Here is a 27736-nt window from a genome sequence, read left to right as displayed (position 1 = left end):
GGACAGGGAGGGGCCGTGAGATCACTGAATTCCTAATCCCTGAGCCAGCTCGCCCAAACTGGGGTGGTTGGATCATTGAAGGGCCTCGGGCCAGATTTTCTGAGTCCTGAAGGAGTAAGATGAGGGCCCAGACTCCGGGGTCTCTCGGGGAGAATGAGACTGGAGTTCTGAATTCCTGGGTCCCGGGGAGTAGGGGATCAGGGAGTCTTTACTACTAGGTTCCGCAAAGGAGAGAGCTGGGGGCGTGGACTCTTGGGTCCAGGGGTTGGTGGGGCCGGGTATTCAGATATCTGGATCTGAGGGAATCCGGATTGGGAACCCGAATACCTGTGTCTGTGTGAAGTGAAGTACGAGTTTGAGACCAGGAGTGGAAGGATGGAGGAAGGATGGGCATGAGGGCCTGACTTCTGTTTGTGAGGAAGGAGAGGTCGAACTCCCCAGTCCCAGGAAGGAAGAAAATGGGAGTCCGAACTCCTGCTGAGTGAGATGAAATCGGAATTTGGACTTTTCCATCTTGAATGAGGAGGAGGTTGTAGGGTCGGGCTCCTCGGCTCTATATTTAGAGGGGATTTAGGAGACCGGGATATTCTGGGAATCCCCAGCAGGTGGGCGGCGCAACTCCCAGCCAGCACGGCTTTTTTTCTACCGTCCACTTTTCGGAACTACAATTCCCTTGCAGCCACCCTGCTCAGGGTTTCACGTCACTTCCTGTTCCGCAGCTCTTTCCGCGCGCGCGCAGGGCACTGTGGGGCCTTGTAGCGGGCTACCGCAACCCCGCCCCCTTCACCTCTCACTTCCTTGCTGTCCCCGCGCGACGAAGGCGACGCGCGGACTACGCCTCCCGGCGTCCGTCGCGCGCGCCCCTGCCTGTGTGCCCGATTGGCTTCTGGGAAACTGAGTCCGGAGTCTTCCCACCAGCCTTCACGGCACCGTGCTCGGTACTTGAAGTCCCGGCAAGCTCGGCGGCGTTTTAGCTCCGCCCCTCTCCTCCCTCTGCTCGCGAGCCCCCCCAGCCCGCCCCGCCCCGCGCCGGGGCCGGAGCCGCAGCCCGAGCGGCGGGGTAAGATGGCGGCGGCAGTCTGGGCCGCGGGGCTCGGGCCTATTGGGGTGGGCGGGGCGGAGTCGGGTCGCTAGTTGTCCTGGGGTCCTCCCCACACGCCGCGGGGCCTGGAGGACTTAGCGGGGCGGCCTCGGGCCCGGCAGCGGCGGCGGAACCTGGTGCCGAGCGGGGGGCCTTCTTAAGGCCCCGGGACGCGTCTGTGGGTTCCGGGGGGCATCTGCGGGGCGTCCCCGTGAGGAGTGGGGACGTCCACCGGGCTGGACCGGGACTGGAGCCTGCTCTCCATCACCTAGCTGGCGTGGGTCATTTCTATAGGCACTGCTGATCGTCTTTATGGGCTGACCAGAGGTTAGGGTCTGTTTATAGGGTTCTGGGGCCATCTTGAGATCTTGAGATATGTCCCAGGGTGAAGGAGGTCTGCAAGAGCTAAGGAGTATCTGCAGAGCCATCTATAGCGCCCGGGGTATGTCTGTTAGGGCTGGGAGTGTCTGCATGAGCTGACTTGAGGATGCGGCTCACCTACATGGGTCTGGGGCCATTTAGCGGGCCTGAGAACTGTTGGAGGGCCAGGAAGCCTTTTAGGGCCACCCTGACGGGTGGGGTATGCCCACCAAGGGAGGGGGGCAAATACTGAGGTGTGCTGTGAGGCCTGGATGGGTCTCTAACCTCTGGAGAGTGTCTAATCTGGGTGACAGGAGGCTGGGGGCAGTTAGAAGGACCTGGAACCATCTAGTTGGCTTTCAGTGTGACTGCAAGAGTGCAGTCTTTATGCCTGGAGCAAATTCGAATGCCTTTTGAGGCTGTATAATCGCGTGGAGAACAAGACAAAGGAGAGTATTGGAAAATTTGCCCAGCTCAAATGTACTTGCACTTTATAATGTAATTCAAATGAAAAAATGTTTTTAAATTCTGCATTGCCCTGGAGCTATAGAGATTAGAATTAGTCCACATTTGTGTGGGGAAGTCTGTAGGATCACCTAGATTCATTTAGTGCAATGCTTTTCAAACTCTTTTGACCTTGATCTACAGTAAGAAGTACATTTTTTGTTGATACCCATTGCATATTCCCCTGTGTTGAATACCAAAGTCCCATTAATTCATATTTCCACTTAACGCCCTGCAATGTACTGTAAAGATTTTTCTCCTGAGTTCAATTTATTTATTTTTTTATAACAATCTATTCGTGAACCACTATACTCCTATCATACTGTAGTTGGGGAAACACTGACCTATAGGGACTTAACAATGTCTGCAGAATGTGTTTTCATGTTGAAAAGATCCAAAGAGCCCTGGGTGTGTCTGCAAAGCCCAGGGCATGGCCACATGGGCAAGGAATCATCTTCATACGCTGCAGAGGGCTTGGAGATCTGTGTGTCTACTCAGCAGGTCTCAATTAGGCTTCTGTTATGTGACAGTCACTGTTCGGCGTAGCAGGTGCTTCCCCCAGAGGTGCTGGAGAGCAGCTCCAGGGCTGGGAACTGTCCACAGGGGTTTATAGGCAGGACATGTTAGTGGGAGTTAGGGAAGGAGCTCCAGGCTCATTGCTGAGAGCTTTGGCTTAGCTTGGAAATCTGTGGTAGGAGAGAGACCTTTGCAGCAAAGGTCTGGGAGAGTGGCAGAGATAAACCTAGGCCTCTGGAGGCTAATAATGCTAATTATTGTTACTTTGTATTGAACGCTTGGGCTGTGCTGACTCTGTGGCAGAAGTCAGTCCATTTTGAATTCTCACAGCCCTTCTTGGCCATAGATACTCCTGTTGTGCCTGTCCAGATAAGCACAATGAGTCAGTGTGGGGGGCAGTTTAGGGGTTTTAAAGCTTTCTGGCAACTCAGATTGGATATTGTTTTCAAAGTGGCAGATTTGATGGTTACAGGGAAGCTAGCAGCTGAAATAGTCATGCTTTCTGAAGTCCTAATCCAGACACCCACCAGTGCGAGGGATCATCTCTCCGCTTTAGTATAATCTAAGAATTTCTGTGACATCACGAAAGCTTGAGCCATGCTTTCATCCAGTGGGCACATAGGCCTTAGGTGGATGCCCTCTGTGGGGTCAGGTGAACAGCCTGCCTTTCTGAAAGCAGTGTTTTCAGTTCAGTACTGGTTTTATACATTGCTCTATTGCAGTTCCATCTTTTGCATATAAATACAATTTTTTGGTTCTGCGCCATCGAGGAGAGTTGATGCTGTAGGAAGTGGTGTGGTATTTGAGGTACACCCAGCCCACTGGTGCATGTCTCAGTTTGGGAAAGGAGGGTTTAGGAGACTATGGGACACAGTATTTGAAATCACAACTCAACCAAAAAAAATCTTGGCATTGGGTTGGGTCTTAGGAGGGTGGGCAGTGAGGTCTTAAAGCTTGGCCGTGGGGGAAGCTGTGGGCACTTGGGCGTGCCTTGTTGAAAGGGGAGGCTGGGAAGGCCTCCCTTCCACAAAGGGGGGCAGCTGGGATCCAGGCAAGGGAAGAGAGCCCATTCTGGTCCCTCCGATGGCTGCACTGGGTGTGGAGCTCGCCCAAGGACTGGAGTGCAGTGGTAGAAGGGAGGGATTCCAGAGAGGTTGCTGAACAAAGCAACATTGGAGGCCCTTGAGGTCTTTGCATCCATTTCCTGCTCCTCCCGGAACCCCCCTGCGCCCTGGTCTCCACTCCAAACTGTCACCCTCTCAACTACCAGGTGACCATGGAGGAAGAAGATGAGTCCCGAGGGAAGACAGAGGAGTCGGGCGAGGATCGGGGCGATGGTCCACCGGACAGAGACCCCACACTTTCTCCTTCTGCCTTTATCCTGGTAAGGCTGGTAGACACCCAGGGCCAAGGCAGGCAGGGATGGGCTGCAAGTTCAGATTTGGGGGCCCAACACCTGGGCCCTGGTGGGGAGGAGGGGCTGGGGGCCTGGACTCTTGGCTCCTCTGATGGGTTCGGATTTGGCTATAGGGGTGTCTGGAATGGCTGTCTCCCAGGAGCAGAGCTTGTAATCATTTGCACGAGTCCCCTGACTGCCCTTTCTTTCCATCCCCTTCACCCTCCACCTTTTCTCTAGCGGGCCATTCAGCAGGCTGTGGGAAGTTCCCTGCAGGGGGATCTGCCAAATGATAAAGGTATGATGGGCTCTGGTTCCTCTTAGCCTCCTGTCCCATCTCTGTGTTCTTTACCCTAATTTCATTCATAACCACTCTTCTGAGGCCTCCTGGGCACCACTCTCATGCTGGCACAGGGAGCCAAAAGATGGGTCAGACTCCATGGCTGCCTCGGAGGGGCTGCCAGTCTGATGGAGGGGAGACGCCATCACTGGGCAGAAGTGGCCCAAGGCACTGTCGGAGGGCAGGAGGAGGCCCGGTTCAGGGAGTGTGTGGGGGAGGAGATGGGGTCTGTCTGGGAAGGCTTCCTAGAGGGGGGAAACAGGGGAACTGGGTCTCTAAGGATGCAATCTAAGGAGCGATCCAGTAAAGAGGGAAGCCTGGTAGGCAGAGGCAGCCAGCAGGTGCACAGCACTGGGCCACCTTGCAGGACTGCGTCATCTTTTCTGGGGCTGGTGGGCGCGGGGGGTATGAGCAGGAGTCAAGGCAGGGGAGTTCCTTGGGGATTGGGCCCTAGGAAGGCTCTAAAGGCACACAGTGCCTTGTCTGGACAGCATCCTGAGGGCAGCTAGGAGGACAGAGGGGTGAGAGCACTGGCGCCTCAGAATGGTGTTGGGGAGTCCTTCCGGGACCTGAGCTGGGGCGTGGTGGAAGGAGGCAGGGAGAGCCGGCAGGTCCTTAGTTCCCTTGGCAAGAGCTAAGCAGGCCCCCCTTTCCTCTGCCCCACAGAGTCTCTGTGTCTAGTCTCGTTTCCAATCCCCCATGCAAATCTCTCTCCAGATGGCTCCCGGTGTCATGGCCTTCGATGGAGGCGCTGCCGGAGCCCACGGTCAGAGCCCCGTTCCCAGGAGTCAGGGGGGACTGACACGGCTACTGTGAGTAAGAACAGGGGGCTGGGGGCCCAGACTTGGGGAGGGTTGCGGGGGGCTAGGTCACTGGGGTCTGGGGACCCAGACTCCTGGGGCTGGAGTCAATCAGTGGTGTTGGAGGGGCTGGGGACGTCATCTGTGGGGGTGAGCCTTGGGTCCCAGAGGCAAGTCAGGGTGAGGGAATTGGTTGGATCCTGGCATTTTCTTGGAGTTTCAGATGTTTGGGTTCCTGAGAATTTAGGGTCTGGGGAAAGGGGGTTTGTGGGTCCTCACATGAGCATATATAGGACGGAGCCCCTCCTGGCCTATTCCAGGTGTTGGACATGGCCGCAGACAGCTTCCTCTCGGGGCTGGTGAGTGTTCTGGATCCCCCAGATACCTGGGTTCCCAGCCACCTGGACCTGCGGCCTGGCGAGTGAGTAGTTGGGCAGCTGGAGTGGGAGAGGCCTTTGGCGTGGGAGCTGGAAGCTTCCCTTGGGCTCACTCACCCCCTTCCGCCCTGCAGAAGCGAGGACATGCTGGAGCTGGTGGCTGAGGTCCGAATCGGGGACAGGGATCCGATCCCTCTGCCCGTGCCTAGCCTGCTGCCCCGTCTCAGGGCCTGGAGGACAGGCAAAACGGGTATGTGGGGCCAGGGCGGAGCTGAGCAGGAGACCTCAGAGTTGTGCGGGAGTCTGCTGTCATTGGTAGTAATAGTAGTGATTGTGTCCCTTGGACAAAACCTTTAAGCCTTTGCCTGTTAAACCAAAATAAAGGCTGTGCGTGCCGACAGACGCACGGAAAGCAATCGCTGATGTGATCGCTAGCACGAAGGAGTCGTTAGCACATGTGAGATGCTCAGCGTCCCAGGCTCTACAAGGCAGTGGAGCTGCAGTGAGAATTCATCTCCCTGGGAGCGGGAGGCCCTTAGCTCTTAGTTTCTGATTCAGTGGGTTTGGGGTGGGGCTTGGGAGTTTGCATTTCTAACTAGTTCTTCAGGGCTGCTGCTGCTGCTGGCCCCCAGGGCCCAGGTTTAGACTTCCTTCTGCATGGATGTCTGCAGTTGGGAGGGGTGGAGAAGAGAGGAAGGCTCTATCAGCTCGGGTGCAGCATGAGGGCAGCTAGGGATGCTATTTGGCAGCTGACTTTGGGCCCCCACCCTGGCCCAGTTTGTTTTCTTTGATTTTTTTTTTACAGTTGTGGGTTTCCTTGTCTATTAGGCTCAGGGAACGTGATACCTCGGGCCCACCACACTCTTCGGGGCCCACAAGAATATGTTCATTTCTTTTCAAATTAGAAGTCTAGAGGATAAATAAAGGGGCATGGCAGTGTCCTAATAAAACTTTATTGACAAAAGCAGATGACCTAGGGATTTGGCCCCAGACATTCAGTGATGCAGACGTATCTGGAACCTGAGAGCTGTTTTGCCCTGGGGTGGGGTGGGGAGGATGCTGGGATTGTGATTTATTTCCTTGTTACCGGCGGTTTTCTTCCTCCATTTGGAAACTATTAAGAATTTAGGGGGAAAAAAACTCACCCTTAATCCTACATCATATAAAAATTATATAAAGAAGTGGCTGTCCTGCAGTTCCAGACTGCTCCGGCCTGTGGATTCCCTATACCTCTGGGGGTAGTAATAATTCGTAAGCAGGGTAGAAGAGCTCATGCTCACCGGGTCCTTGCAGGCCAGGCACAGTCTGGTTTGGTCCCCATAGCTGCTTGTCCAGTCCCCTTGTCCTCGTGAGGTGTGAATGCTCTCATCACCATCCTCCTCTGCTTACGTTTCTTTTTTTTTTTTTTTTAAGATTTTGTTTCTTTTAGATTTTATTTATTTATTTATTTATTTATTTGACAGAGATCACGAATAGGCAGAAAGGCAGGCAGAGAGAAAGGGGGGAAGCAGGCTCCCCGCTGAGCAGAGAGCCTGATGTGGGGCTCAATCCCAGGACCCTGAGATCACGACCCGAGCTAAAGGCAGAGGCTTTAACCCACTGCGCCACCCAGGTGCCCCTCTGCTTACGTTTCTTTCCTTTTTTCCTTTTTCTCTTTCTTTCTTAGATTTATTTATGTATTTTAGAGGGGTTGGGGGAGGGCAGAGGGAGAGAGAGAATCTCAAGCAGGCTCCCTGCCAAGTGCAGAGCCTGACAAAGGGCTTTGATCTCATGATCCTGAGATCATGACCTGAGCCGAAATCAAGAGTCGGAGGCTGAACTGCACCACCCGGGCATCCCCTCTTGCTTTTTATCTTCTTCCTCAGCCCTCAGTAGCTGGTGGGCTTTCTCTGTGGCTCCTTGAGATTTCTCTCCCTGCTTGATGTGAGCTCCTTGAAGGCAGGGACTTTATCCCTTGTGCTCACTCTTCTATTCCTCGTACCCCAGACTGCCCTTGGCACAAGATAGGTGATCAGTAAAAATGTCCTGAATGAATGAGTGGACCCCACTGTAGAGATGAGGAAACTGAGACAGGCAGCAGTTGAGGTCCTTGTCCTTGGTCATGTCATGGGTGAGGGCTTAGAGCCTGGGATAGGGTTGAGAGGTGGCTCTGGGACTGCCCTCATGAGCCCTGGCTATCCTGGCACTGTCCACCTGACCATGCTAGCATCCTGGCCGTTGCAGCACCCTGTAGTATGTGGTTGAGAGGGGAGGTTGAGAGGGCACCCCATTGTGTGTGTCTGGAGGTGTGGCCCTGGTCCATTGTCTCCATGTGGGATTTATGGCCCTGAGACCCTGTCTTCAAGAAAGCATGGCCTCGGGAAGCAGCAAGGATGATGCGGGAAAGCACGATGCCAGTGGGTAGGAGGGGCGGACCCTGGTTGTTCCTGTCGCTTGTCAGTCCCTTGGATGGGGCTCGTCACAGAGTGATGTGCATGAGGCGAGGACTCCAGTGGCCAGGGCTCCTCAGCTCTGCCCTTTCCTGGCTCTGGAGAGGAAGTTATCACCTTTGCAGCCGCAGGCGATTCTTTCCATGAAGCAGGATAAATTTCCCCCAGAGGCAGCCGGAGTGGTGGGCCAGAGCTCAGCTTCTCAGGTGGATTTAGGTTCAAATCCCGGCTGCCCCACTCTGGCCCTTGTCTTCTGTGGTAACACCGGTCATGGGCTTCTTGGGCTGCAGGCCAGGGGACGTCTCAGGATATGGGAGCACAGGCTCGGTGGCACACTGACTGAGTCCACACCCAGCTTCTCCCCGCTGTGGGCCCTTCGGGAAGATACTGCAGCTCCCTGAGCCTCAGTGTCCTCCAGTGGTGTGGAGTTGTGGGAATGTGCTGTGAGTCAGGCCGAGTTAAGTGCTGAGAGCTGTGTCTGCTGGCGCCCTGAGGGCCGCCGGAGGAGGGCAGTGGCTGGGGTGCTGTCCTGCCCGTGGGCGCTGTGCAGGACACCGGGAGGAGGGTGTGCACCTGACCATGGTTCTCCGTCTCCACCGTTTCTTTGCAGTTTCTCCACAGCCCCACTCTTCTCGACCCTCCTGTGCCCGCCACCTCCTCACCTTGGGCACTGGAGATGGGGGCCCAGCCCCTCCCCCTGCCCCCTCCTCTGCGTCCTCCTCACCCTCCCCTTCCCCTTCATCTTCCTCTCCCTCCCCTCCCCCACCTCCCCCACCCCCAGCACCCCCGGCTCCACCTGCCCCCCGATTTGACATCTATGACCCCTTCCACCCCACCGATGAGGCCTATTCCCCACCGCCTGCTCCGGAGCAGAAGTATGACCCCTTTGAGCCCACTGGCTCCAACCCCAGCTCATCCGCGGGGACCCCCTCACCTGAGGAAGAGGAGGAGGAGGAGGAGGAAGAGGAGGAGGAAGAGGAAGAGGAGGAAGAGGAGGAGGAAGGCTTGTCTCAGAGCATCAGCCGCATCTCGGAGACCCTGGCGGGCATCTATGATGACAACAGTCTGAGCCAGGACTTCCCAGGTGACGAGAGCCCCCGCCCGGACCCCCAGCCCCCACAGCCAACGCCAGCCCCCGGAACGCCGCCCCAGGTAGACTCCACCCGGGCGGATGGAGCCAGCCGCCGGCGCGTCTTCGTGGTGGGGACTGAGGCAGAGGCCTGTCGGGAAGGCAAGGTCTCTGTGGAGGTGGTGACAGCCGGTGGAGCCGTCATCCCGCCAACCCTGCTGCCACCGGGCGACTCAGAGATTGAGGAGGGCGAGATCGTCCAGCCTGAGGAGGAGCCCCGGGTGGCGGTGTCCCTGTTTCGCCCCAGCGGCGGCCGGGCAGCGCGCCCCCCTCCCGCAGCCGCGGCACCGCCTGCGGCTCAGCCCCCGCCCCCGCCCCCCGCTCCCCGGGCCCCAGAGGGGGACGACTTCTTGTCTCTGCACGCGGAGTCGGACGGGGAGGGCGCACTGCAGGTGGACCTAGGGGAGCCTGCCCCCGCCCCACCGGCCGCCGACACGCGCTGGGGCGGCCTGGACCTGCGCCGCAAGATCCTGACGCAGCGGCGGGAGCGCTACCGCCAGCGCTCGCCCTCCCCCACAGCCGCCACTGCGGCTGCTGCCACCCCCGCCGGGCCCCCCACCCGCAAGAAGTCACGGCGGGAGCGAAAGCGGAGCGGCGGGGAGGCCAAGGAGGCTGCCTCATCCTCGTCCAGCGCTCTGCCCGCCCCACCGGCCCCGGCCTCACCCTGGGACTCCAAGAAGCACCGCTCCCGGGACCGCAAGCCGGGCTCCCACGCCTCGTCGTCCGCCCGCCGCCGCTCCCGCTCCCGCTCCGCTCGCCGCCGCTCACGCAGCACCGACCGCCGCCGCGGGGGCAGCCGCAGGTCTCGGTCCCGGGAAAAGCGGCGGCGGCGGCGGCGCTCGGCCTCCCCGCCCCCTGCCACCTCCTCCTCGTCGTCGTCCAGGCGGGAGCGGCACCGCGGCAAGCACCGAGATGGCGGCGGCAGCAAGAAAAAGAAGAAGCGCTCACGGTCCCGGGGCGAGAAGCGCTCTGGGGACAGCGAAAAGGCCCCGGTGCCCACACAGCCGCCCTCCGGCTCCAGCTCCTTGGGCGGAGAGCGCGACAGCCGCCGCCGGGGGGCCGTGCCACCCTCCATCCAGGACCTCACGGACCACGATCTCTTCGCCATCAAGCGGACCATCACCGTGGGCCGGCCTGACAAGCCCGACCCCCGCGGCCCCTCACCGGCCCCGGCCTCGTCGCCCAAGCGAGAGGTCCTGTACGACTCGGAGGGACTGAGCGCCGAGGAGCGGGGTGGCAAGAGCAGCGAGAAGGACCGGCGCCGCTCTGGGGCTGCCTCCTCCTCCTCTTCCTCCCGGGAGAAGGGATCACGGCGGAAGGCGCTGGATGGGGGGGATCGGGACCGGGACAGGGACAGAGATAGGGACAGGGACAGGTCATCCAAGAAGGTTCGGCCTCCCAAGGAGTCAGCACCCTCCTCGGGGCCCCCACCAAAGCCGCCGGTCAGCAGTGGCTCGGGCTCATCCTCCTCCTCGTGCTCCTCTTCTTCCCGGAAGGTGAAGCTGCAATCCAAGGTGGCAGTGCTGATCCGGGAAGGCGTCAGCAGTACCACGCCTGCCAAGGAGGCCGCGTCAGCGGGCCTGGGCTCCATCGGGGTCAAGTTTAGCCGAGACCGGGAGAGCCGCTCCCCCTTCCTCAAGCCCGATGAGCGGGCCCCCGCTGAGGTGGCCAAAGCAGCTCCAGGCAGCACCAAGCCCAAAAAGACCAAGGTCAAGGCCAAGGCTGGGGCCAAGAAAGCCAAGGGGACCAAGGGAAAGACCAAGCCATCCAAGACCAGGAAAAAGATCCGCAGTGGGGGCAGCAGCGGGGGCAGCGGTGGCCCTGTGATGCTAAAGAAGTCCAAGGCGGACAGCTGCAGCCAAGCAGCGGGGGCCAAGGGAGTGGAGGAGACCTCTTGGTCCGGGGAAGAACGGGCAGCCAAGGCCCCCAGCACCCCGCCCCCTAAGGCAGCCCCTCCGCCCCCCGCGCTCACACCGGACTCGCAGACGGTGGATAGCAGCTGCAAGACGCCCGAGGTCTCCTTCCTTCCCGAAGAGGCTGTGGAGGAGGCTGGAGTCCGAGGTGGTGCCGAGGAGGAGGAGGAGGAGGAAGAGGAGGAGGAGGAGGAAGAGGAGGAGGAGGAGCAGCAGCCTGCCACAACCACAGCCACCAGCACGGCTGCAGCTGCCCCAAGCACTGCCCCTAGCGCGGGGTCCACAGCCGGTGACTCGGGGGCAGAGGACGGGCCAGCCACCCGTGTTTCCCAGCTGCCCACGCTGCCCCCGCCCATGCCCTGGAACCTGCCTGCTGGTGTGGACTGCACTACCAGCGGTGTCCTGGCCCGTGAGTGTGCCCTGGGGCTGGGGGGTGCAGACAGGACTGAGAGGTGGAGGTGCTAGGGGGTCAGACTTGGAGGCAGTGGGGATGCCCTAGAAGGGGTCGGTACATAGTGTCCCAGACAGTGAGGGGCTGGGGTGGGTGAGGGCCCGGTCAGGGTCTGTCCGGGAGGCTCACTGATGTCTGGGTATGCCGGAAGAGAGCAGGTGGGTGCGCGCGGGGCAGCCAGCCTGGCGCAGACTGGGGGCCACCTGCGGGTGACCTGGGGTACGTGTGGAGGGACCAGAGAGAAGATGGGGGTGGGGGGCAGCAGTGTCCCTTGGGGGATGGCAATAGACCACAGGGGTCTTGAGACGGAATCTCGCTTCTGCCACCACCTTGTCTCCAAGTAACCTGGCCATGTTGCCCCCGACCACACGCATACCTTAAGTTTTAAGTAAGAACAGGGTGGTGGTGGTGCGGAGTGGCTCTCTCAGGGGCCGAGGCTCCCTTTTCCCAGCTCTGAGCCCAAGACCCATGGCCTCTCTAGGGGTCCGGGTGGGAGGGGGCAGCAGGTGGCCAGGTGTCGCTCACTGGCCCTTCTTGTGTCAACTCCTGATGTCCTTGTCCTCAACTGTCTGCCCCTTGCAGTGACTGCACTTCTCTTCAAGATGGAAGAAGCCAATCTGGCGAGCCGAGCAAAGGCCCAGGAACTGATCCAGGCCACCAACCAGGTGGGCTCCCCTGGGGAAGAGTCCCCATAGTCCCTTCTCTTGTGCCCTGACTCTGGTCTGGAGAGGAACTGTATTTCCCAGTGGGCCTTCGGACAAGGAAGGGATTGGCCAGAGGAGGAATCTCTGGCCCATGAGACTACTGGGAAACCAGGGCGGGAATGATGGGGGTGCGTGGTCCCTCTTCCCCTCCCCCTCCCTTTGTTCATGTTCTCTCCAACCTCTTCCCACAGATCCTCAGCCATCGAAAGCCACCCTCTAGTCTGGGGGTGACCCCAGCTCCTGTGCCCACCTCTCTGGGGCTGCCCCCTGGTCCCTCTAGCTACCTGCTCCCTGGCAGCCTCCCCCTGGGGGGCTGCGGCTCGACCCCTCCCACCCCCACTGGGCTGGCTGCAGCGTCTGACAAGCGAGAGGGCAGCAGCAGCTCCGAGGGACGGGGAGACACAGACAAGGTGAGCTGGGCTTGGGGGCAGTGGGTTGTTGGTGACAGCTTTGCAGAGAACGGGAACGGATGCTGAGACACAGGGGCCCAAGGAGGACTGGAGACCGATGCCCACAGGCGGGAACTTTGATCATACCAAAGTCATTAAAATGTAAGGAGCTCGGCTTTCCCTCACATGGATGAGTGGGAGATGGGCGCTGGGTAGATTTTTTTCCCCCATTATGTGCGCACAGAGAGGGTGAGAGGTACAAAAGCACGACGACGTAAACACACCCATGTGCCGACATGTGTCTGGACTACTGTGTACTTCGTGGTCACTCGTGTCTCTCCTTCCCTCCCCATCCTTTCGTGTGAGAGGGAGGATGGTTTAAGAAAGGAAAGTCAGGCATCTGTTGGAGGGCAGGAGTGGGTGCCGGGCAGATTCGGACAGGTTTTTCCTCAGCTGCACTTGGCTCCTGCTCGGGGGGCCTCAGGGCGGTTTTCCTTTCGGTCATGTCTGCATGTTTTCCGTCCTGGTCCGACAGCCCATGGCCCACCTCTCATTTCATGTACATTTTGTGTGGACAGTGGACATGTGGGTCCTGGTCCAGGGCCACTGGGAGGGCCTGGGCTCTGGCCTGGTGGAGACCCAGCCTGGCCTGCGGTCGGGGGCGACGGCAACGAGGGGAGTGCAGGGCTGAGGCTGAGACTACAGGCAGGGGAGGGGAGGCTGGGGTTTCCGCAGGAACTCATCTGGCCTCTGCTGTCCCTTTTTCCTGCCCTGTCCCCGCCTCTGCCAGTATTTGAAGAAGCTGCACACGCAGGAACGGGCGGTGGAGGAGGTGAAGCTGGCCATCAAGCCGTACTATCAGAAGAAGGACATCACCAAGGAGGAGTACAAGGACATCCTGCGGAAGGCTGTCCACAAGGTGGGGCCCAGAGGCGAACAGGTACACCGAGGTGGGGAGAGGAGCAGGAGGAGAGGCGGACACGTGCAGACAGATGTTACCCAGACGGGGAGCTGGGAGGGGTGCGTCTGTCTGGAAGGTGAGGAGCGGGATGGGATTTGCTTAAGCCCGCCGGGGCCTGGCCTGCTGGTGGCAGGGCTACAGATGGGGTTGTTAGCTTGGAATGGGATGGGGGGAGCAGCTCCCATCCTAGTTGCCAGCTGTGCTCAGCAGTCCAGGTGGCAGGGACCCCGGGGGTCTGGCAGTGACCAAAGCTGCCCCTCACTGCCTAGATCTGCCACAGCAAAAGCGGGGAGATCAACCCGGTGAAGGTGAGCAACTTGGTGCGGGCCTACGTCCAGCGCTACCGCTACTTTCGCAAGCACGGCCGCAAGCCTGGCGACCCCCCCGGGCCCCCGCGGCCGCCCAAGGAGCCCGGGCCCCCTGACAAGGGTGGCCCAGGACTGCCCTTGCCCCCTCTCTGAGACCTTCAGCCACCCCTTCCTTCCTTCGCCTCTTTGGAATTCTGGACGTATTTATGGCTCCACCTCCCCACTTCCCTCCCCCCATCAGTGGGATGACTGGGGGAGGGTTGCTGCAGGGAAGAGGAGAGCCCCCTGCCCTGACCCGTCCTGTGCCCCTTGCCCCCAAGCCTGTCCCCATCGCCCCTCCCTTCTGTTTGTGTCCCTCCCCCAATTTCATTAAAGATTTCATGAAATGTTAGCCCCAAGCCCCATGATTTCAGCCCTTTCTTTTCAGAGACCAGTCTGGGAAAGGGCTGGGAAAAGATACACAGGTGGTCTGGCCTATGCCCGAGGGTGGCTAGCCAGGTGTGACTCAGGCGGAGTGCATTCGCCTTTCTGGGCCTCAGTGTCCTGATCTTTGACGTGGGTGTTGGAAGGATGAAGACCCAGACAAATGAAGCACTTCTTGCACCCCTGGTTCATAGTCAGCCACTGCTTTTTATTTTTTTTACCCTTTTTTTTTTTAATGTATTTGACAGATCACAAGTAGGTGGAGAGGCAGGCAGAGAGAGAGGGAAGCAGGCTCCCTGCTGAGCAGAGAGCCTGATGCAGGGCTGCTCTTGACAGAAAGTGGCAGTGGGTGGGAGGTTGGGGTCCCAGGTCCCACCTGCTCGGTGTCTTCCAAGCTCAGGGCACCTGGGTGCTATCGGTCTGCCCTGGAATTGCCCCAGCAACAGGACCTTTGTTCCCCATTGAGTTGGATTTTCTTTTTACCAGTCCTCCGAGGCTGCAGTGATCTTATCCATTCTCCTGCGGTAGAGAGGGAAACTGAGGCACAGAGTAGCAGGGGCCACAGAGTGAGTCAGGGCCACACTGGCCTCCCATCAGTCCCTGCTGGCATGGGCAGGCTTTAAGGCTGGAGCCCAGAACTTCTCTACAACTGCCTGTTCCAGCCCAGTGCAGAGCGGGGCTCAGGGCCTGGCAGGGAGGACTTGCCTGAGGTCGCCCAGCACGAGCTGCGGGGGGACCTAAGGCCCCCGCCCCCAACTAACAGGATGATCCAGGTGAAAGGTTCTTTGCTAACTGGACAGTGGCATGACAAGACGGGTTCTAGATTCTGCCCCAGGGGCCCCTTTGGAGAACAGCACCCCTGGATTCAGACTGGATTCTAACCCATCTGTGTTTCCTGCTTTGTGACCCTTGCTTTTCTCCAAGCATCAGTGTCTTGGTCTGTAAAATGGGGGTGACTGTCCCCTCCTCACCAGGTCCAGGGAAGAGGTAAGGAGGTCACAGGTATCAGCTGCCCCCTGCACAGTGTCTGTCCTCATGCAGAGAGTATCTAGGGTGGGAGTTGCTTGCACAGATGTGTATGCTGAGGTCCTAAGAAGGAATAAGGCCCAGTCTAGGTCAGGACTACCCTGGACCTAGCTGAAACCCAGCTGACACCCAACACCAGGCACACAAGTGGTAACAGTGGCAAGAAATAGTTTATTGCCAAGGTGAAGGCACGAGGGGGAAGCACCCGTGAGGAGTGAGGGATCAGACCTCCCCCAAGGCCTAGAAATCCATGTCCTCGACCAGGTCCTGGAGGTAGGCCTTATACTGCTCTGATGTGAGAGAGAGTGGGTAGCTGTTGGAAATGTGCAGGTCCACAGTGTTCTCTAGTGAGGAAGCGCCCTCTGATCGTGCCATGTCCAGCAGGGCCCTCAGGCATGTGGGAACAACCTGCAGGAGGTGGGGGGGAGAAACAGGAGTCAGGGAAAACACTCAACCCAGTTTATTGTCAAGGGTGGGGTTGGAAAACTACAACTCCCAGCAGCGCCCACTGTGACCCAGGATGAATCAGTAGGCCCAGGGCTGCTGGGAGTTGTAGTTTCCCCCCATAACCACAACCACTAGTGGTCTGAGAAGTTTCCTAGGGCTGAAATGCTGGAGGGGTTCCCAGAAGCTAGGGCCGGGCAGCTTGTGGTCAGGACTCCTAGGCACTGTAGTTCCTCACAGAGGTTGCTAGGACCGACTTCCACATGGTTTTCAGAGTTCAAAACAGGTTCTGGGGGTGAGGCCAGGAGAGGGACACCCAGAAGCTCCTGAGGATGAGGAACTGGTGGTTGCAGAGACTCTTGGAAGTTGTAGTTCCTCAGAGGGCTTCTGGGAGTTGTAGGTCCTCCTCCCTTAAGATCCACCCCTTAGCTCCAGAAGCCCGGGACTGCAGCACCTTGACCATCACGAGCTTCTTGGTCCACGGCTGGTCCTGGGGCCATGGCTCCCCCATGCAGAACCAGAGGGTGTAGCGTGGTGAGTGTCGGCTTCCTTCGAGGAAGGCAATCAGATCTGGAGGCCCGAGATCCTAGTCAGGCCATGGGAGGAGGACCCTCTACCACCTGCCCCTCCCTGCCCACCCCCCCCAGACCTATCAGCCTCACCTTCTCCCCTGACCTGAAGCCTGACACCTACAGCATGACCAGATGGCTGCTAATCTAGGAAAAGTTCCAGCACAATCTTACATTTTTTTTTTTCCCTCCCATCGGGATGGGGCTGGAAGCTCTGCACTGATCCCCCACCCCTGCCCTCATTTGGGATAGGAAGGAGTATACTCTCCTCAAGGACTTCCCTGATTCTGAGTACAAGGTGGCTGGCAGTTTCTGCTCTTTAACCCCCTAAGGCCACATTCTCCTGGTAGTAGCCACTAACCACTATGGCTATTTCCGTTTAAGTAGTAACTAATTAAAAGCAAACAGAGGAGAAGCTGGGTGGCTCAGTCATTAAGCAGCTGCCTTCGCTCAGGTCGTGATCCTGGGGTCCTGGGATTGAGCCCTGCATCAGGCTCTCTGCTCTTGGGCAAGCCTGCTTCCCCCCCTCTCCCGCTCCCCCTACTAATGTTCCCTCTCTCGCTGTTTCCCTGTCAAATGAATGAATAAAATCTTTAAAAAATAAAATAAAACTCCCTTCCTCAGTTGCACTGGCCTAAGTACCCAACAGCCACCCGTGGCTGGTGGATACCAGATGGGAGAGTGCAAATCCAGAACATTTCCTTCACTGCAGACAAATCTACCTGGTAATAAAGCCCTAAAGGCTTGTCTCTTCTGCGTCTGTCTATCCACAAGAATAACTGGGAACAATGAAGACTATGGCAGCTAATTCCTCGAGCACCTTCTACACACTGGGCCCTGTGCCTCCAGCAGCGGAGATAGTCCTTAGGCAGATGCAGAGCAGCCCCACAGTTTGCCCCAGGTTATAGCAGAAGCAAAGCAGCAGGGCCTGAACTGGAACTTGGAAGTCTGGAGATTTGAAATCTTTTTTTTTTTTTTTAAAGAGAGGGACGGAGTGTGGCAGGAAGGGCAGAGAGAGGAAGAGAGAGAGAATCTTAAACAGGCTCCAAGCTGAATGCACAGCCCGGCTCGGTGGCTTGATCTCACAACTGTGAGATCATGACCTGAGCTGAAATCAAGAGTCACTTAGCCAATGAAGCCATCCAGGCACCCCCAGAACCCAGAGTTCTTAACCACCGTGACCTAGTCTTTCTACAGCAGAGTCAGAAGGCCTTGCCTCACTCACCTGACACGAAAGGCCGTAGGTCGAACACGTCTCCCTCCTCATCCTTGGGGACCTCACCACTGGGCCCGTGACTGCTGTCAGGGAGGAGCTCCTCGCCCAAGGCCCAGTACGTGTGGCAGTGGCCCAGCCTCCGGGCCCAGAGTCGCTGTCCTGCCCTGCACAGAGCTAGTCCCCTACCCAGGCAGCTCAGCACACGCCTCACGTAGCCCAACACACCCCTGTCCGTCAGCCACAGCCCAGGGTCTGGCAATATGATTGGCTGTCCAGACAGTGTCCCGTCCCCTGCTTCTGAAGCCACCAGACGCAGGCCCCTTGGGCAGAAGACAGTCTGCTGGAAGACTTGGCGGCCCCGGTAGAAGGCAGTCACCTCGAACTCCCACTCTGAGTGGTGGCAAAAGTGACATGAAGGGAGAGTTAGACAAAGAGAGTATAAGGGGGCGTGGCGCCCCAGCCCCTTCCACCCCACTCACCTTCCTCAGGCACCAAGAGCCGCCTCAGTGGGTTTTCCGGGGGCTCTGAGTTTGGGCAGGGAGGAGGGATGTCTACTGTGGGGCTCAGCAAGAATGGAGGGGTCTGTTCAGGGACCACAGCCAGGCTCGAGGGCCCCCCATCTGGGAATGGGGCCAAGGCCATGTCATTCAGTAACTCCTCTAGTATGTCTCCCTGGAGAGAAGAAAAAAGAAAAGGATCTGGCATTTCCATAGCCCTTTTGAGAGACTTCATATGGACCAGGCTTTGGGATCAGGAGAGAAGTCAGACCTGAGCTTTGCCCTCAAGGGGCTTCCTGTGAGGAGGGTTGGGGGGAGGCAGGGAGAAAACCATGGGCACAGAGAGCAAAATATGTGCTCTGGTATATGCTGGGTGCTACTGGGGCCCAAGGGGAGCAGCTAATTCCAGCCCAAGGTTCTGGCCCTGTGCAAGCAAGACCTGGGCAGAGAAGGCTGGACACAATTTCAGAGGGAACTTGCTCTAGCACAGACATCAAGGTCAAGGGTAGGGTGGTTCTGGGTTCCCAGGAGGCTGAGGGTACTCTAGCAACAGAAGCTATGAAATTCCGGGTAGGTGTCTGTGGGCCCTAGATGCCTGGGGAAAGCTCTGAACTTTGTCCTGAGGGTGCTGGAAGCCATGGAAGGGCTCTGGGCAGGGGGACAGGGTCAGCTAGGGATCAGATGCGGGACAGCCCACAGGGCAGAGGATGGACGCTCAGGAGGAAGATTGGGGTGATGATCCGGGGGAGAAGAGGACGCCTGAACAAGGCTGTGGGGAGACAGACAGTAGATGGGTCAGATGGGGCGGGAGGGCTGGGGTGCATTCTCACCTGGGTAGCCAAGGTACTGCATCCACCATTGGTTCCCAGTGATGTGTCCAACTCAGTAAAGTTCCCAGCTCCTGCCGAGGAAGATGGTGAGTAGAGCAGAGTATTGGGGACACTCAAAATCCCACCCTCTCCATGTGAAGCCCCACTTCTGGCACACCTGAGATCACAAACTCATAGACCTTGTGCGGGTCGTGGGGGTCCTTGCTCCGATCCTCGGCTAAACGCAGCCCCTCCTTCCTGTTCAGGGCAGATCGGAAATTCCTCTTCCAGGTGGGCAGATCAGGTTTATCCTTTCCTGGAGTGTAGGCACCGCTGGCCTCGGCCCACGCCTGGGGAGCCAGTGGGTACCAGGATAGTGAGAAGGATGACCAAGACCCCACCCCAGGGGTTCTCTCCCCTGGCACGTTCTAACTCGGCAAGGATCCAACCCCAAATTCTTGGATTCTCTGCATCCTAAGGCCCCCTATCTTCACCTTTTGAAAAGCTTTGCTTTCTAAGCCAGCCTTCCAGGTCCTACTGGGTGTCTAAACTCTGCCACCAACCTGCCCCAGAACACCTTCTGTAATAACCCCGCCCCTCACACTCCAACTCGGGTTACCACCACTGGTGTATCCTAATTTGGTGAGAAATCACCTCAACTTCCGGGCCAAGTCTTGCCTCTAAGGTTCCGAGACCGTCCCCAGAATTCTACGACCAAGACCCCGCCCTCTGCGAGCCCGAATGCTCCGTTGGCATTCCTTTCGAGTTCTAACCCTGTTTTTCTGGTTCTTTTTCTGGAACCCGCCCCCCCCCCCATCTTGCCAGTCCGCTGATCCTACTAACCCTGCCCAGTCTCGTCCTAACTCCACCTACCTCCACCTGCCAGCGTCAGCGCCTGCCAGCTGCAAGCGTGCTAACCCCCTCGCTTCCTCGGCTCCGCCCCCTGTGAGTCCCCCCTCCTCCCCGCTGTTATCTCAGGGTTCCCGGTGTTCGGAAGCTCACGCACCTGGAAGATGCCGAAGTCTTCTTGCTGGGCATCCTGCCGCAAGCCGTGCTTCCAAGGGATGCGGAAGCGTGTGCGGCTCTCGTCCAGCCAGGCCACCCCCTCCAGCTGCCCTAGGTCCAGCTGCGACACAAGCCAGGGCAGGATCCGCGGCTTTGGGGTTCCCATGGTCCGGCCTGCGCTTAGAGGGCAGTTCGTGGGCGCGGACGGCCCCCCTCTTCTTTCCCCACCTTCTTCTGTGCAGGCCCCCTACCTCCCCAATTCCGCCAGTGTAGATCCCTCCCTCTTCCGCGGTAAACCCTTTTCTCCTTTCCCCTCCCCCACATCACCCAATGCAGTTACCCCCACTTCCAAGTTAGAGAACCTCCCCTAGTTATACCAGGGCAGACGTTATTCAATTGTAGATCTCTACCTCCTGCACTTAACCGTGCTGTAGACCCCTTCTACAAACTGCCCCACAGAAGAGCCGCTCACCCATTTCCACCCTAGACCCTCCATCCACCCCACCCCAAACACAGCTTGGCTCCTCTAGGGCGCGCGCGCGCGCGCGCGTACAGACACACACACACACACACACACACACACTTTATAGGGTGGACTGCCTCCCATTTTCAGGGTCCACTCTTCTCTCCCTTAGATCCCCCAGTGCGGACGCCTGCCCTTCCCACTCTCCCCGCTACTTTTTCCTGTTGTCGTTGTTGTTGTTATGTTGTTTTTACAGCCGACCTCCAGCACCGGCCATTGTTTCACTTTCTCCCCTGGCTGCTTCACTTTCCCGAGTACACAGTGCCTCCTCTACACTCTCAGGGCAGACCCGTTTTTTTCCTCGCGCTTCTCGGTCCGGACGCCACCAATTCCCCAGATCCGCCGTTACCTACGTAAAGAGTCGGGGGCGCAAAGTGCTAGGACCCACCCCTGGCTTTTGAGGGTCCGATAGCTCTCGAACTTGTAGCTGCACACCCTCCTTTCTGTCAGCTGAGCTTCAGAGCAATGCGGTTTTCTTTTCTACCGATTTCACGAAATAAAAACTTCAACTGCGGTTGGTCTACAGACTTCAGAGCCAAAGAGGCGGCACCAAGAGCCCGGACGGCACCCCCGCCCCCCGTCAATGCCCTTTTTAGGCCTTCTGGCCAACGGCATGCTGGGAACGTCACATGCAAATTAGATGGGCCCCAGCGCTCCCCCTCTTCTACAATAGGGCCGTGTCAACCCTGCCCAGTGCGCAGGCGCGGGAAAGTTGAACTAAGAGAAGTTTATGCACGTTCAGTGAAGGAGGAGTGGGCGGCCGCTCCGGCCCCAGGTAAGCCGGGCTTTTGGGAGGGCTGGGGTGAGAAGGGAAGAGGCCGGGATCTCGAAGCCGGCACCTCGGTCCCCCTTCTCCGACATCCATGCGCCCCGAGACCCCAAGATTCCAGCCTGGGTCGGATAAGGGAACTACACCTCCCAAGGAGGCTGCGCGGCGGCGATTCAAGTGCGGACGGAGGGGAAGGTTTGTCATGAAGCCGGCTGGGATTCGTAGTTCCCGATTCTCTAAGAGCTCGAGCCCCTTGGCATATGCCTTCAGAATCCAGAAGTCGGAGTCCCGAGTCCCCTTTTTTGTCAGACTCAAGAATTCAGATCCCCCAGGCCCCTTCTCCGAAAACTCGAGTCCAGCCCCCAGTCCCTTTCTCCCCTAGACCCAGGAATCCGGGTCCCCACCCTCTTCCTCTCCAAGGATCAAGGAATCTTCGTCCTCCTCCCTCTTCTCCCTCCGAGGATTCTAGAGTCTCGGTCCCCAGACTCTAACTCCCTTAAAGGACTTAGGAGTTAAAGCTCTCAGCCCTTTCTTCCCTTGGGGAAGAAAGTGTCCCGGCCTCCTCCTTATTCAGGGACGAGGCATTTGGGCCCCCATCCTCCACCTCAAGTCAACCCTGGAGACCATCCCCCAGCTCCCTCTTTCACAGGTGCCCCCATGGCAGGCTCGGAAGAGCTGGGCCTCCGGGAGGACACGGTGAGAGTCCTAGCTGCCTTCTTTAGGCGAGGTGAGGCTGCCGGGTCCCCCATTTCAATCCCACCCAGGTAAGAGGAGTTGCCCTCCTCCCTCAGGGGCCTGCATCTGGGGTGGGGCCCTCTTGATTCTTGTGCCTTGTCTCTGTGTTCCCCTCTCTTTATATCTGGCTCTTTTCCTTGTCCCTGGGGTTGCACCGAGAAGCCCTCAGTGGGAGGGAAAAGGGACTGCTTGCAAAGGGGCCTCTGGGGTCACTCTCTGAGGTCCCCTTTCCTAGGAGTCCTGCCCAGGAGGAGCCAACAGATTTCCTGAGCCGCCTTCGCCGATGTCTTCCCTGCCCCCTGGGTCGAGGAGCAGTTCCCCCTGAATCCCCTCGGCCTTGCTCCCTGCCCCTACGCCCATGCTATGTTTCAGAGCCTGGTAAGAGATTTCCCTAGATCACCCATGAACCGGTAGGGCCAGAAGCTTTGATTTTTTTTTTTTTTTTTTTTTTAAGAAGCTTTGATTCTTTAAAGCATAGAAAGGATAAGGAACTAGCCCAAGATCACTTAGCTAAGAGGGGAACTGAGTGGGAACTACTCTCACATTCTCTGTTCCCCCACCCCCTGTTACATTCTGTGAACTGGCTTCCCAATGGGGCTTTTGATCCCTTTCTGTTTGTTATCTCTCTCCTCCCATGTATCCTTCCCTACCCCTGGGACTTTGTAGCCTCCAGTACCCGCAGTAGGGAGGAAGGAGACCTGGTTTTGAGTCACAACTCCCTGGCTGTTAGGCTACATGACTCTGGGAAATTCCTTTTGTTTCTTGCTCCTATATTTCTCCAGAAGCAAAGTAGGAATGTGTGCATGTGTGTGGAGGGGTGTCCTTGGGCATGGTCAAGAGTAACCATTTGGATTATTCATGTGGGAGCCTTGATAGACTAGTAATGGCTATACTTGAAAGGGATTTCACAGCTGGGGAAGAAGAGTTCTGTGATCAGTAGATGATGCCTGAAATCAGCAAGGGGTAGGTAGGGTGGTAATTGCTGGAGTGCCCTGCATTTGCCTGTCTTGGATAGGATCATCTTCAAAGTCTAGTTCGGCCATAACATTCTAAGTCTAGTTTGAGGGACACAGTAAAATGGGAAGTACCAAGGCCTTTTACCAAGTGTGCTCAGTGGGTCTCAGTTTATCCCACTATGGAATGGAAATCATTGCAACCTGGCAAGATGGTTGGGACAAGGAGAGAATCCATAACTGCTCGATGTCCCAGAGACCCATCATTGGCCCTTTTGACCCCAGGCCCAGCAACTCCAGATTTCTATGCTCTGGTGGCCCAGCGGCTGGAACAACTAGTCCAAGAGCAACTGAGATCCCCACCTAGCCCAGGTGAGGGACCAAGAGGCCCCGGGCGGAGAAGGATGAGGGCAAAAGGGTGGGCAGGGTTCTGCCCCCAGCTGATTCTCTTTTGCCCTTCACACCCCACCCCCCAGAGTTACAGGGAGCCCCACCCACAGAGAAGGAAGCCCTACTGCGGAAGCTGGTGGCCTTGCTGGAGGAAGAGGCAGAAGTCATCAATCAGAAGGTGACAAGTCTGTCTGTTCCATCCCTCAGCTGGGATGGGGATTGCGGGATGGCTGGGCACTGGGATCAGAACCTGAATCTGCATTCTCATTAGATGGTCAGGTGAGGAGAGGGTGGGTCTCCACTTCTATGAAGGGTTTGTAACGGGGTCTAAGCCCATTCTGCTCCCAGCACCACAGGCCAGTGAGCCAAGAGCGAAGATGTTGGGGTAAGGAAAGCGACTTTATTTGGAAAGGCAGCACACTGAGGAGATGGCATACAACTGTCTCAAAGAACTGTCTCCCCCAGCCTAAGATCTGAGCTGCTTTTATGTTAGAAAGGGGAAGGGGATGGGGATTGGAGTCAAAAAGTGGCTGCCATCTATAGATAGCAGAGGAAGGTTGTGTGACTTCTTTTGTCCTTGGTCAGCTTTTTCTTTCAAGCGGTTTTATTTATTTATTAGAGATTTTATTTCTTTATTTGAGAGAGAAAGAGAGAGCATGAGCAGGGTGGGGGTGGGGAGGGCAGAGGGAGAGAGAGAAGCTGATTCTGGGCTCAGCGGGGAGCCCGACATGGGGCTCCATTCTAGGACCCTGGGATCATGACTGAGTGGAAGGCAGACCCTTAATAGACTGAGCCACCCCCTCGCCCTGTCCTTGGTCAGTTGATCTTTGTGTACAAATCGTGTCATTCCTATAAATCTTACATAGAGCGTCGTCATTTCTGTAAGGACTTCCTTATCTCCTCCAGTAAAGTAGATTTCTGGTAAAAGAGCCGTTTTTGTGAATCTTAGATGTAGCGTGCCAATGTGCAGGGCTAAGCAGAAGTTTCTAAACTATAGGTCCCAGCAGTAAGGGAAATAGAAGCATTATGGGGTCAGACGTGCTAAGTTTCTCCGCTACTGGTTGAATAAGGTCAGGATAGTTTTGTATTTACAGTGAGAAGGGTGTGGCCTTTAGACAAGGGGTGTGGGCACCCGAAACGTGATCTGGGAAACTGGGACCAGTTGAGGAATTAGGGACTGTATGGTGGGAGGAAGGGAGTTTGTTTTGAGAGGACTGTCTAAAATATGAAACCCTGGTTAGCTATATAGGGGTATGCCTTGGAATGTGGGGGGAAATAGCAGCCGGAGGAGGTCTGGCTTATGATTTGCTCCTGGAACTTGATTGGCTCAGGAGCTTGGGGAAAGTGTATGACCTTAAAATATTAATTTTAAGGTTCCAGGGACTGGTTCCAGGGACTCTCAGGGAACCTCTAGGGGGCGTGGCTATAAGGTCTGTATTCTAGAACTCAGCTAATTAGGGCTTTGGCCCTCATTGGCTGTCGGCCACCTTTCTAGGAGTAGTTTGGCGGAGACCTCAGATTCTGATTTATGATTGGCTGGTGTGAGGGATGGGCGTGGCTTTGAGCTTCAATGTCGGGAGCGCTTTAATCAGGAAGTCACGCCTCATAGCCTCCTATTGGCTGACTGCGGGGGCGTGGCGGAGGCCGACCCAGTCTCGTCTCTTCCCCACCCCACAGCTGGCCTCGGACCCGGCCCTGCGTGGAAAGCTGGCTCGCCTCTCCGCGGGCTCCTTCGCCCGCCTAGTGGAGCTGTTCTCCAACCGGGAGGACAGCCCTCTTCCTAGCCACCCACGCCCCAACTTGCCCTGCCCTGGGCCTCCGCCGCCTTCCCCAGAGCCCCTGGCCCGTCTGGCCCTGGCCATGGAGCTGAGCCGCCGCGTGGCCCGGCTTGGGGGCACCCTGGCCGGTCTCAGTGTGGAGCACGTGCACAGCTTCGGGCCCTGGATCCAGGCACACGGGGGCTGGGTGAGCTGCCAGAGCTTCTCTGGGCCCCCCTTTATCCAACTGTAACTTGTGTCTGTGTGGTGGGGTGGGGGTGGCTTCTTTGGCTTCTTTTCAGACATGACAGGTGTTCTCCCAGCCCAATCATTCAATTGTTTTGTGTTTATTGAGCACCAGCTGTACACCAGTAGGTAATCAGTGCGGACCCTGTGCCTGGCTTAAACCATTCTGATACATACTGACAGTTACTAGTGGGAAACATGGGAGACCCCTTCCTGGGCCTCGGTTTCTTTATCCATCAGGTAGGGCAAGTAGAAGTACCCATCTCAAAGGGTTATTGTAAAGATTAAAATGGGACCATTGTAAGATCTTGGCACCCTGTGGCCATTTGCGTGATTATCTGGTGACTGTCTGCTCTGACACTGCCTGCCAGAATGCACTTGCCCAGGTATCCCCCAGTGTCACTTCCTCTGCTCCATTCGGGTGTCACCCTCCTGGTCCCTGTTTGAAATCAGAGCCACCTCCATCCCCTCCCACCCACTCCCTTTGCCTCTTCATTGCTTTACTTCCTTCATAACACCCTGCACCTTCTAATGCAAACTTCTACCAGATGGTAGGATTGACTTGCTTTACTTATTTCTTTCTGCTTTTTGTTTTCTCTTGGCCCCGACCTATCAGCTTCAGAAGACCACTGCTTTAAATTCAAGGCCAGGCTCAGAGCTGGATTGGGCTCCGGGGTACTGATGAAACTATTGCTTCAGAGTGGCAGGAGCTGGCCAGGGGTGTTTGAGGAGCAGAGAGGCCGGTAGGGCTGAACCAGGGTGAGCGAAAGGGAGAGGGCGAGAGTTGAGAGCAGGAGGGGGCGGGGCTTGTGAAGGTAAGAACTTGGGCACTGACTGAGCGAGCTCTCTGAGCGGAGGGAGACGAGAGCTGATTTAGGTGTTAACTTGCGCCCTCTAGCGGCCTCATGGGGCGATACCATAGAGGGCGAGGCGGAAGTAGGGAGTGGGGAGGTGTCCGCTGGTTCAGGGAGGAGATGGTGTTGGATCGTACTGCAGTGGCGGTAGTGGAGGAGTCTCCCAGTTAATTCAGAGGTAGAATTGACAGATTTTGCTTATGAGTGGATTACGAGTGCTATTTAGGAGTGCTAATGAATGGGAGACGGAAATCAAGGATGCCGGCCTGATGCAGTAGGGCTGCTTCAGTTGCTCCCTGAGACAGGGAGGAGCAGGTGGGGAGGAGCAGGTTGAGTCAGGGATGATTGGAAGTGGTCCAGGTAGGGGAGAGACGTCCTTGAGACCTCAAAGGGAGATGAGGAGGGGACAGTAGATATACGTGTCTGGAGCTCAGTGCAGAAGCTTGTTTATTTGTGAAATTGTTCTTTTGTTTTGGGGGTTTTGTGGGGGTTGTTTTGTTTTTTGTTTCTGTTTTTGTTCGGCCACATGCACAGCCAAGGACTTTTAGTGGAATGATTCAGTTTAAACCCCACGACAACCTTCTGGGATTAGATGTTATCCCGATTTTATGGAGATTGTCCCTCATGCAGAGGATTGGACTCAGGACTTTGACATGAAGCCAGTGCTCTTGATCGTTACAACCCGGGGACCCTGCTCCCCGTCTCTGAGTCTCTGGTCCCTGTCTCTCTGTCTCCATGACACTGGTGCTCTGCCCTCCACCCTGGGGCTTTATCTCTCCTCCCTTTTCCCAGGACTCTGTCCCTGTCCACCCCTGGGTCTCTGATTCTTCGGATCCTCCTCCTCCCACCCCGTCCCTGTCTCTGCTGTCATTGGGCTGGCGGGGATGCCACTGTGAATGGAGGACAGGGTCTGCCTGTGAATGCTCATGAGCTCTTCCACTTTTCCCCTCCAGGAGGGCATCCTTGCCATTTCACCCGTGGACTTGAACTTACCCCTGGACTGAGATCTTCCTCAGAAGCTGCTACAAGATTAGACCTCCTGTCTTTATGGTCTTTGTGTGCTTGTCCAAGTCTTCCTATTCCACTCAGGGTTGTGGGGTGGTGGCTGCCCTCCCTGTTTTTGCCAAAAAGAAATTAAGATTTTTTTCATATTAAAAACTTTGTCAGGTATTGAACTGTTTGTCCCTTCTCTTGAAAACTTAACTTCTAAGTAGGAGATTTGGGTAAGAGATCTCTCTCTCTCTCTGGTTTATGAATTGAGGAAAGAGCCAGTTCATTCATTCTAGAAATACTTATTTGGGGCACCTTCAAGTGCCTGTCACTTGAACGTACAACCTGCTTGAGGATATCTGTGGATACAGTTCCAGCTAATTCCATGTTTTTTCTTGTTGCATCATTTCCAGCTTATCCTGTGTTGACGGTCATGAAGTCTTTCTAGCTAGTCTTTCTAGCTAGTTCCAGAAGAAAGCTGTGATCTTCCTACACAGGACCTCCAGAACACCACCCTCTTCTCGTTTTTCTCCTCCCACTGCTCCTTCTGAACATTTTTGGCTGGTTACTCTCCATCTGTATATAGACCAGGGTTATCACCTTTTCAGGGCTGTCACCCCCACTTCACAAAATTATGTCTAAAAGCACATAAACTGAGATGCACATAATCACAAAGGAAACCACTTAGCCATGGATCCTCATTATTCATGGATTCCATATTTGCGAATTTGCCTACTCACTAAAATTTATTTGTAGCCCCCAAGTTAACACTCACTGGGGTTGTTTTTTTTTTTTTTTTTTTTTTTTTTTTAAAGATTTTATTTATTTATTTGTCAGAGAGAGAGCAAGAGCGAGCACAGGCAGACAGAGTG

The 27736-nt window shown here is 56.7% G+C and overlaps 3 protein-coding genes across 12 annotated transcripts; 2 read left to right on the top strand and 1 right to left on the bottom strand.

Moving 5' to 3' along the window:
• The first annotated feature begins 810 nt into the window (after positions 1-810).
• SCAF1 (SR-related CTD associated factor 1) lies at positions 811-14049 on the top strand. Of its 3 annotated transcripts, none has more exons than XM_045077019.1 (11): positions 811-1060; positions 3732-3845; positions 4098-4155; positions 4915-5009; positions 5318-5418; positions 5509-5624; positions 8414-11254; positions 11879-11961; positions 12192-12410; positions 13180-13308; positions 13620-14049. In XM_045077019.1, exons 2-11 carry the CDS (start codon positions 3738-3740, stop codon positions 13809-13811), a joined length of 3942 nt encoding a protein of 1313 aa, XP_044932954.1. In that variant the 5' UTR covers positions 811-1060; positions 3732-3737; the 3' UTR covers positions 13812-14049. The 3 variants fall into 3 exon arrangements, with proteins under 3 accessions (XP_044932954.1, XP_044932955.1, XP_044932956.1); XM_045077020.1 differs by lacking the exon at positions 811-1060 and adding an exon at positions 1067-1408; XM_045077021.1 differs by lacking the exon at positions 811-1060 and adding an exon at positions 1400-1523.
• Positions 14050-15258: 1209 nt separating this feature from the next.
• On the bottom strand, positions 15259-20757 carry IRF3 (interferon regulatory factor 3). Of its 5 annotated transcripts, none has more exons than XM_013063936.2 (8): positions 20520-20756; positions 19649-19821; positions 18821-18992; positions 18664-18734; positions 17816-18008; positions 17346-17726; positions 16006-16121; positions 15259-15515 (listed from the first exon to the last, which is right to left on the bottom strand). In XM_013063936.2, exons 2-8 carry the CDS (start codon positions 19811-19813, stop codon positions 15348-15350), a joined length of 1266 nt encoding a protein of 421 aa, XP_012919390.1. In that variant the 5' UTR covers positions 19814-19821; positions 20520-20756; the 3' UTR covers positions 15259-15347. The 5 variants fall into 5 exon arrangements, with proteins under 5 accessions (XP_012919390.1, XP_012919391.1, XP_012919392.1 ...); XM_013063937.2 differs by having other exon boundaries at positions 20524-20756; XM_013063938.2 differs by having other exon boundaries at positions 20559-20756.
• Positions 19531-27044, top strand: BCL2L12 (BCL2 like 12). 4 transcript variants are annotated; one of them, XM_045077025.1, is made up of 7 exons: positions 19531-19587; positions 20844-20945; positions 21589-21703; positions 21910-22052; positions 22913-22999; positions 23104-23195; positions 26828-27044. In XM_045077025.1, the coding sequence occupies exons 3-7, from the start codon at positions 21597-21599 to the stop codon at positions 26876-26878; spliced, it is 480 nt and encodes a 159-aa protein (XP_044932960.1). In that variant the 5' UTR covers positions 19531-19587; positions 20844-20945; positions 21589-21596; the 3' UTR covers positions 26879-27044. The 4 variants fall into 4 exon arrangements, with proteins under 4 accessions (XP_044932960.1, XP_044932958.1, XP_044932959.1 ...); XM_045077023.1 differs by lacking the exon at positions 19531-19587 and adding an exon at positions 24695-24982; XM_045077024.1 differs by lacking the exon at positions 19531-19587 and adding an exon at positions 24695-24982 and having other exon boundaries at positions 21574-21703.
• The last annotated feature ends 692 nt before the right edge of the window (positions 27045-27736 follow it).

Source organism: Mustela putorius, unplaced genomic scaffold, assembly GCF_011764305.1.
Source record: "Mustela putorius furo isolate JIRA1106 unplaced genomic scaffold, ASM1176430v1.1 tig00000196_pilon_pilon_pilon, whole genome shotgun sequence".
In the NCBI taxonomy this organism is placed as follows: Eukaryota; Metazoa; Chordata; class Mammalia; order Carnivora; family Mustelidae; genus Mustela; species Mustela putorius.
This window is presented reverse-complemented; position numbering and strand designations above follow the sequence as displayed.

Coding starts and splice junctions, on each gene's coding strand:
- SCAF1 (XM_045077019.1), top strand. CDS start 3,738: ATGGAGGAAGAAGATGAGTCCCGAGGGAAGACAGAGGAGTCGGGCGAG. Junction 5,419..5,508: donor CTGGACCTGCGGCCTGGCGA/GTGAGTAGTTGG, acceptor TCCGCCCTGCAG/AAGCGAGGACATGCTGGAGC. Junction 5,625..8,413: donor CTGGAGGACAGGCAAAACGG/GTATGTGGGGCC, acceptor GTTTCTTTGCAG/TTTCTCCACAGCCCCACTCT.
- IRF3 (XM_013063936.2), bottom strand. CDS start 19,813: ATGGGAACCCCAAAGCCGCGGATCCTGCCCTGGCTTGTGTCGCAGCTG. Junction 17,727..17,815: donor GCTCTTGGTGCCTGAGGAAG/GTGAGTGGGGTG, acceptor GCCACCACTCAG/AGTGGGAGTTCGAGGTGACT. Junction 15,516..16,005: donor AGAAGCTCGTGATGGTCAAG/GTGCTGCAGTCC, acceptor CACCTCCTGCAG/GTTGTTCCCACATGCCTGAG.
- BCL2L12 (XM_045077023.1), top strand. CDS start 21,597: ATGGCAGGCTCGGAAGAGCTGGGCCTCCGGGAGGACACGGTGAGAGTC. Junction 22,053..22,912: donor ATGCTATGTTTCAGAGCCTG/GTAAGAGATTTC, acceptor TTTTGACCCCAG/GCCCAGCAACTCCAGATTTC. Junction 23,000..23,103: donor GAGATCCCCACCTAGCCCAG/GTGAGGGACCAA, acceptor CCCACCCCCCAG/AGTTACAGGGAGCCCCACCC.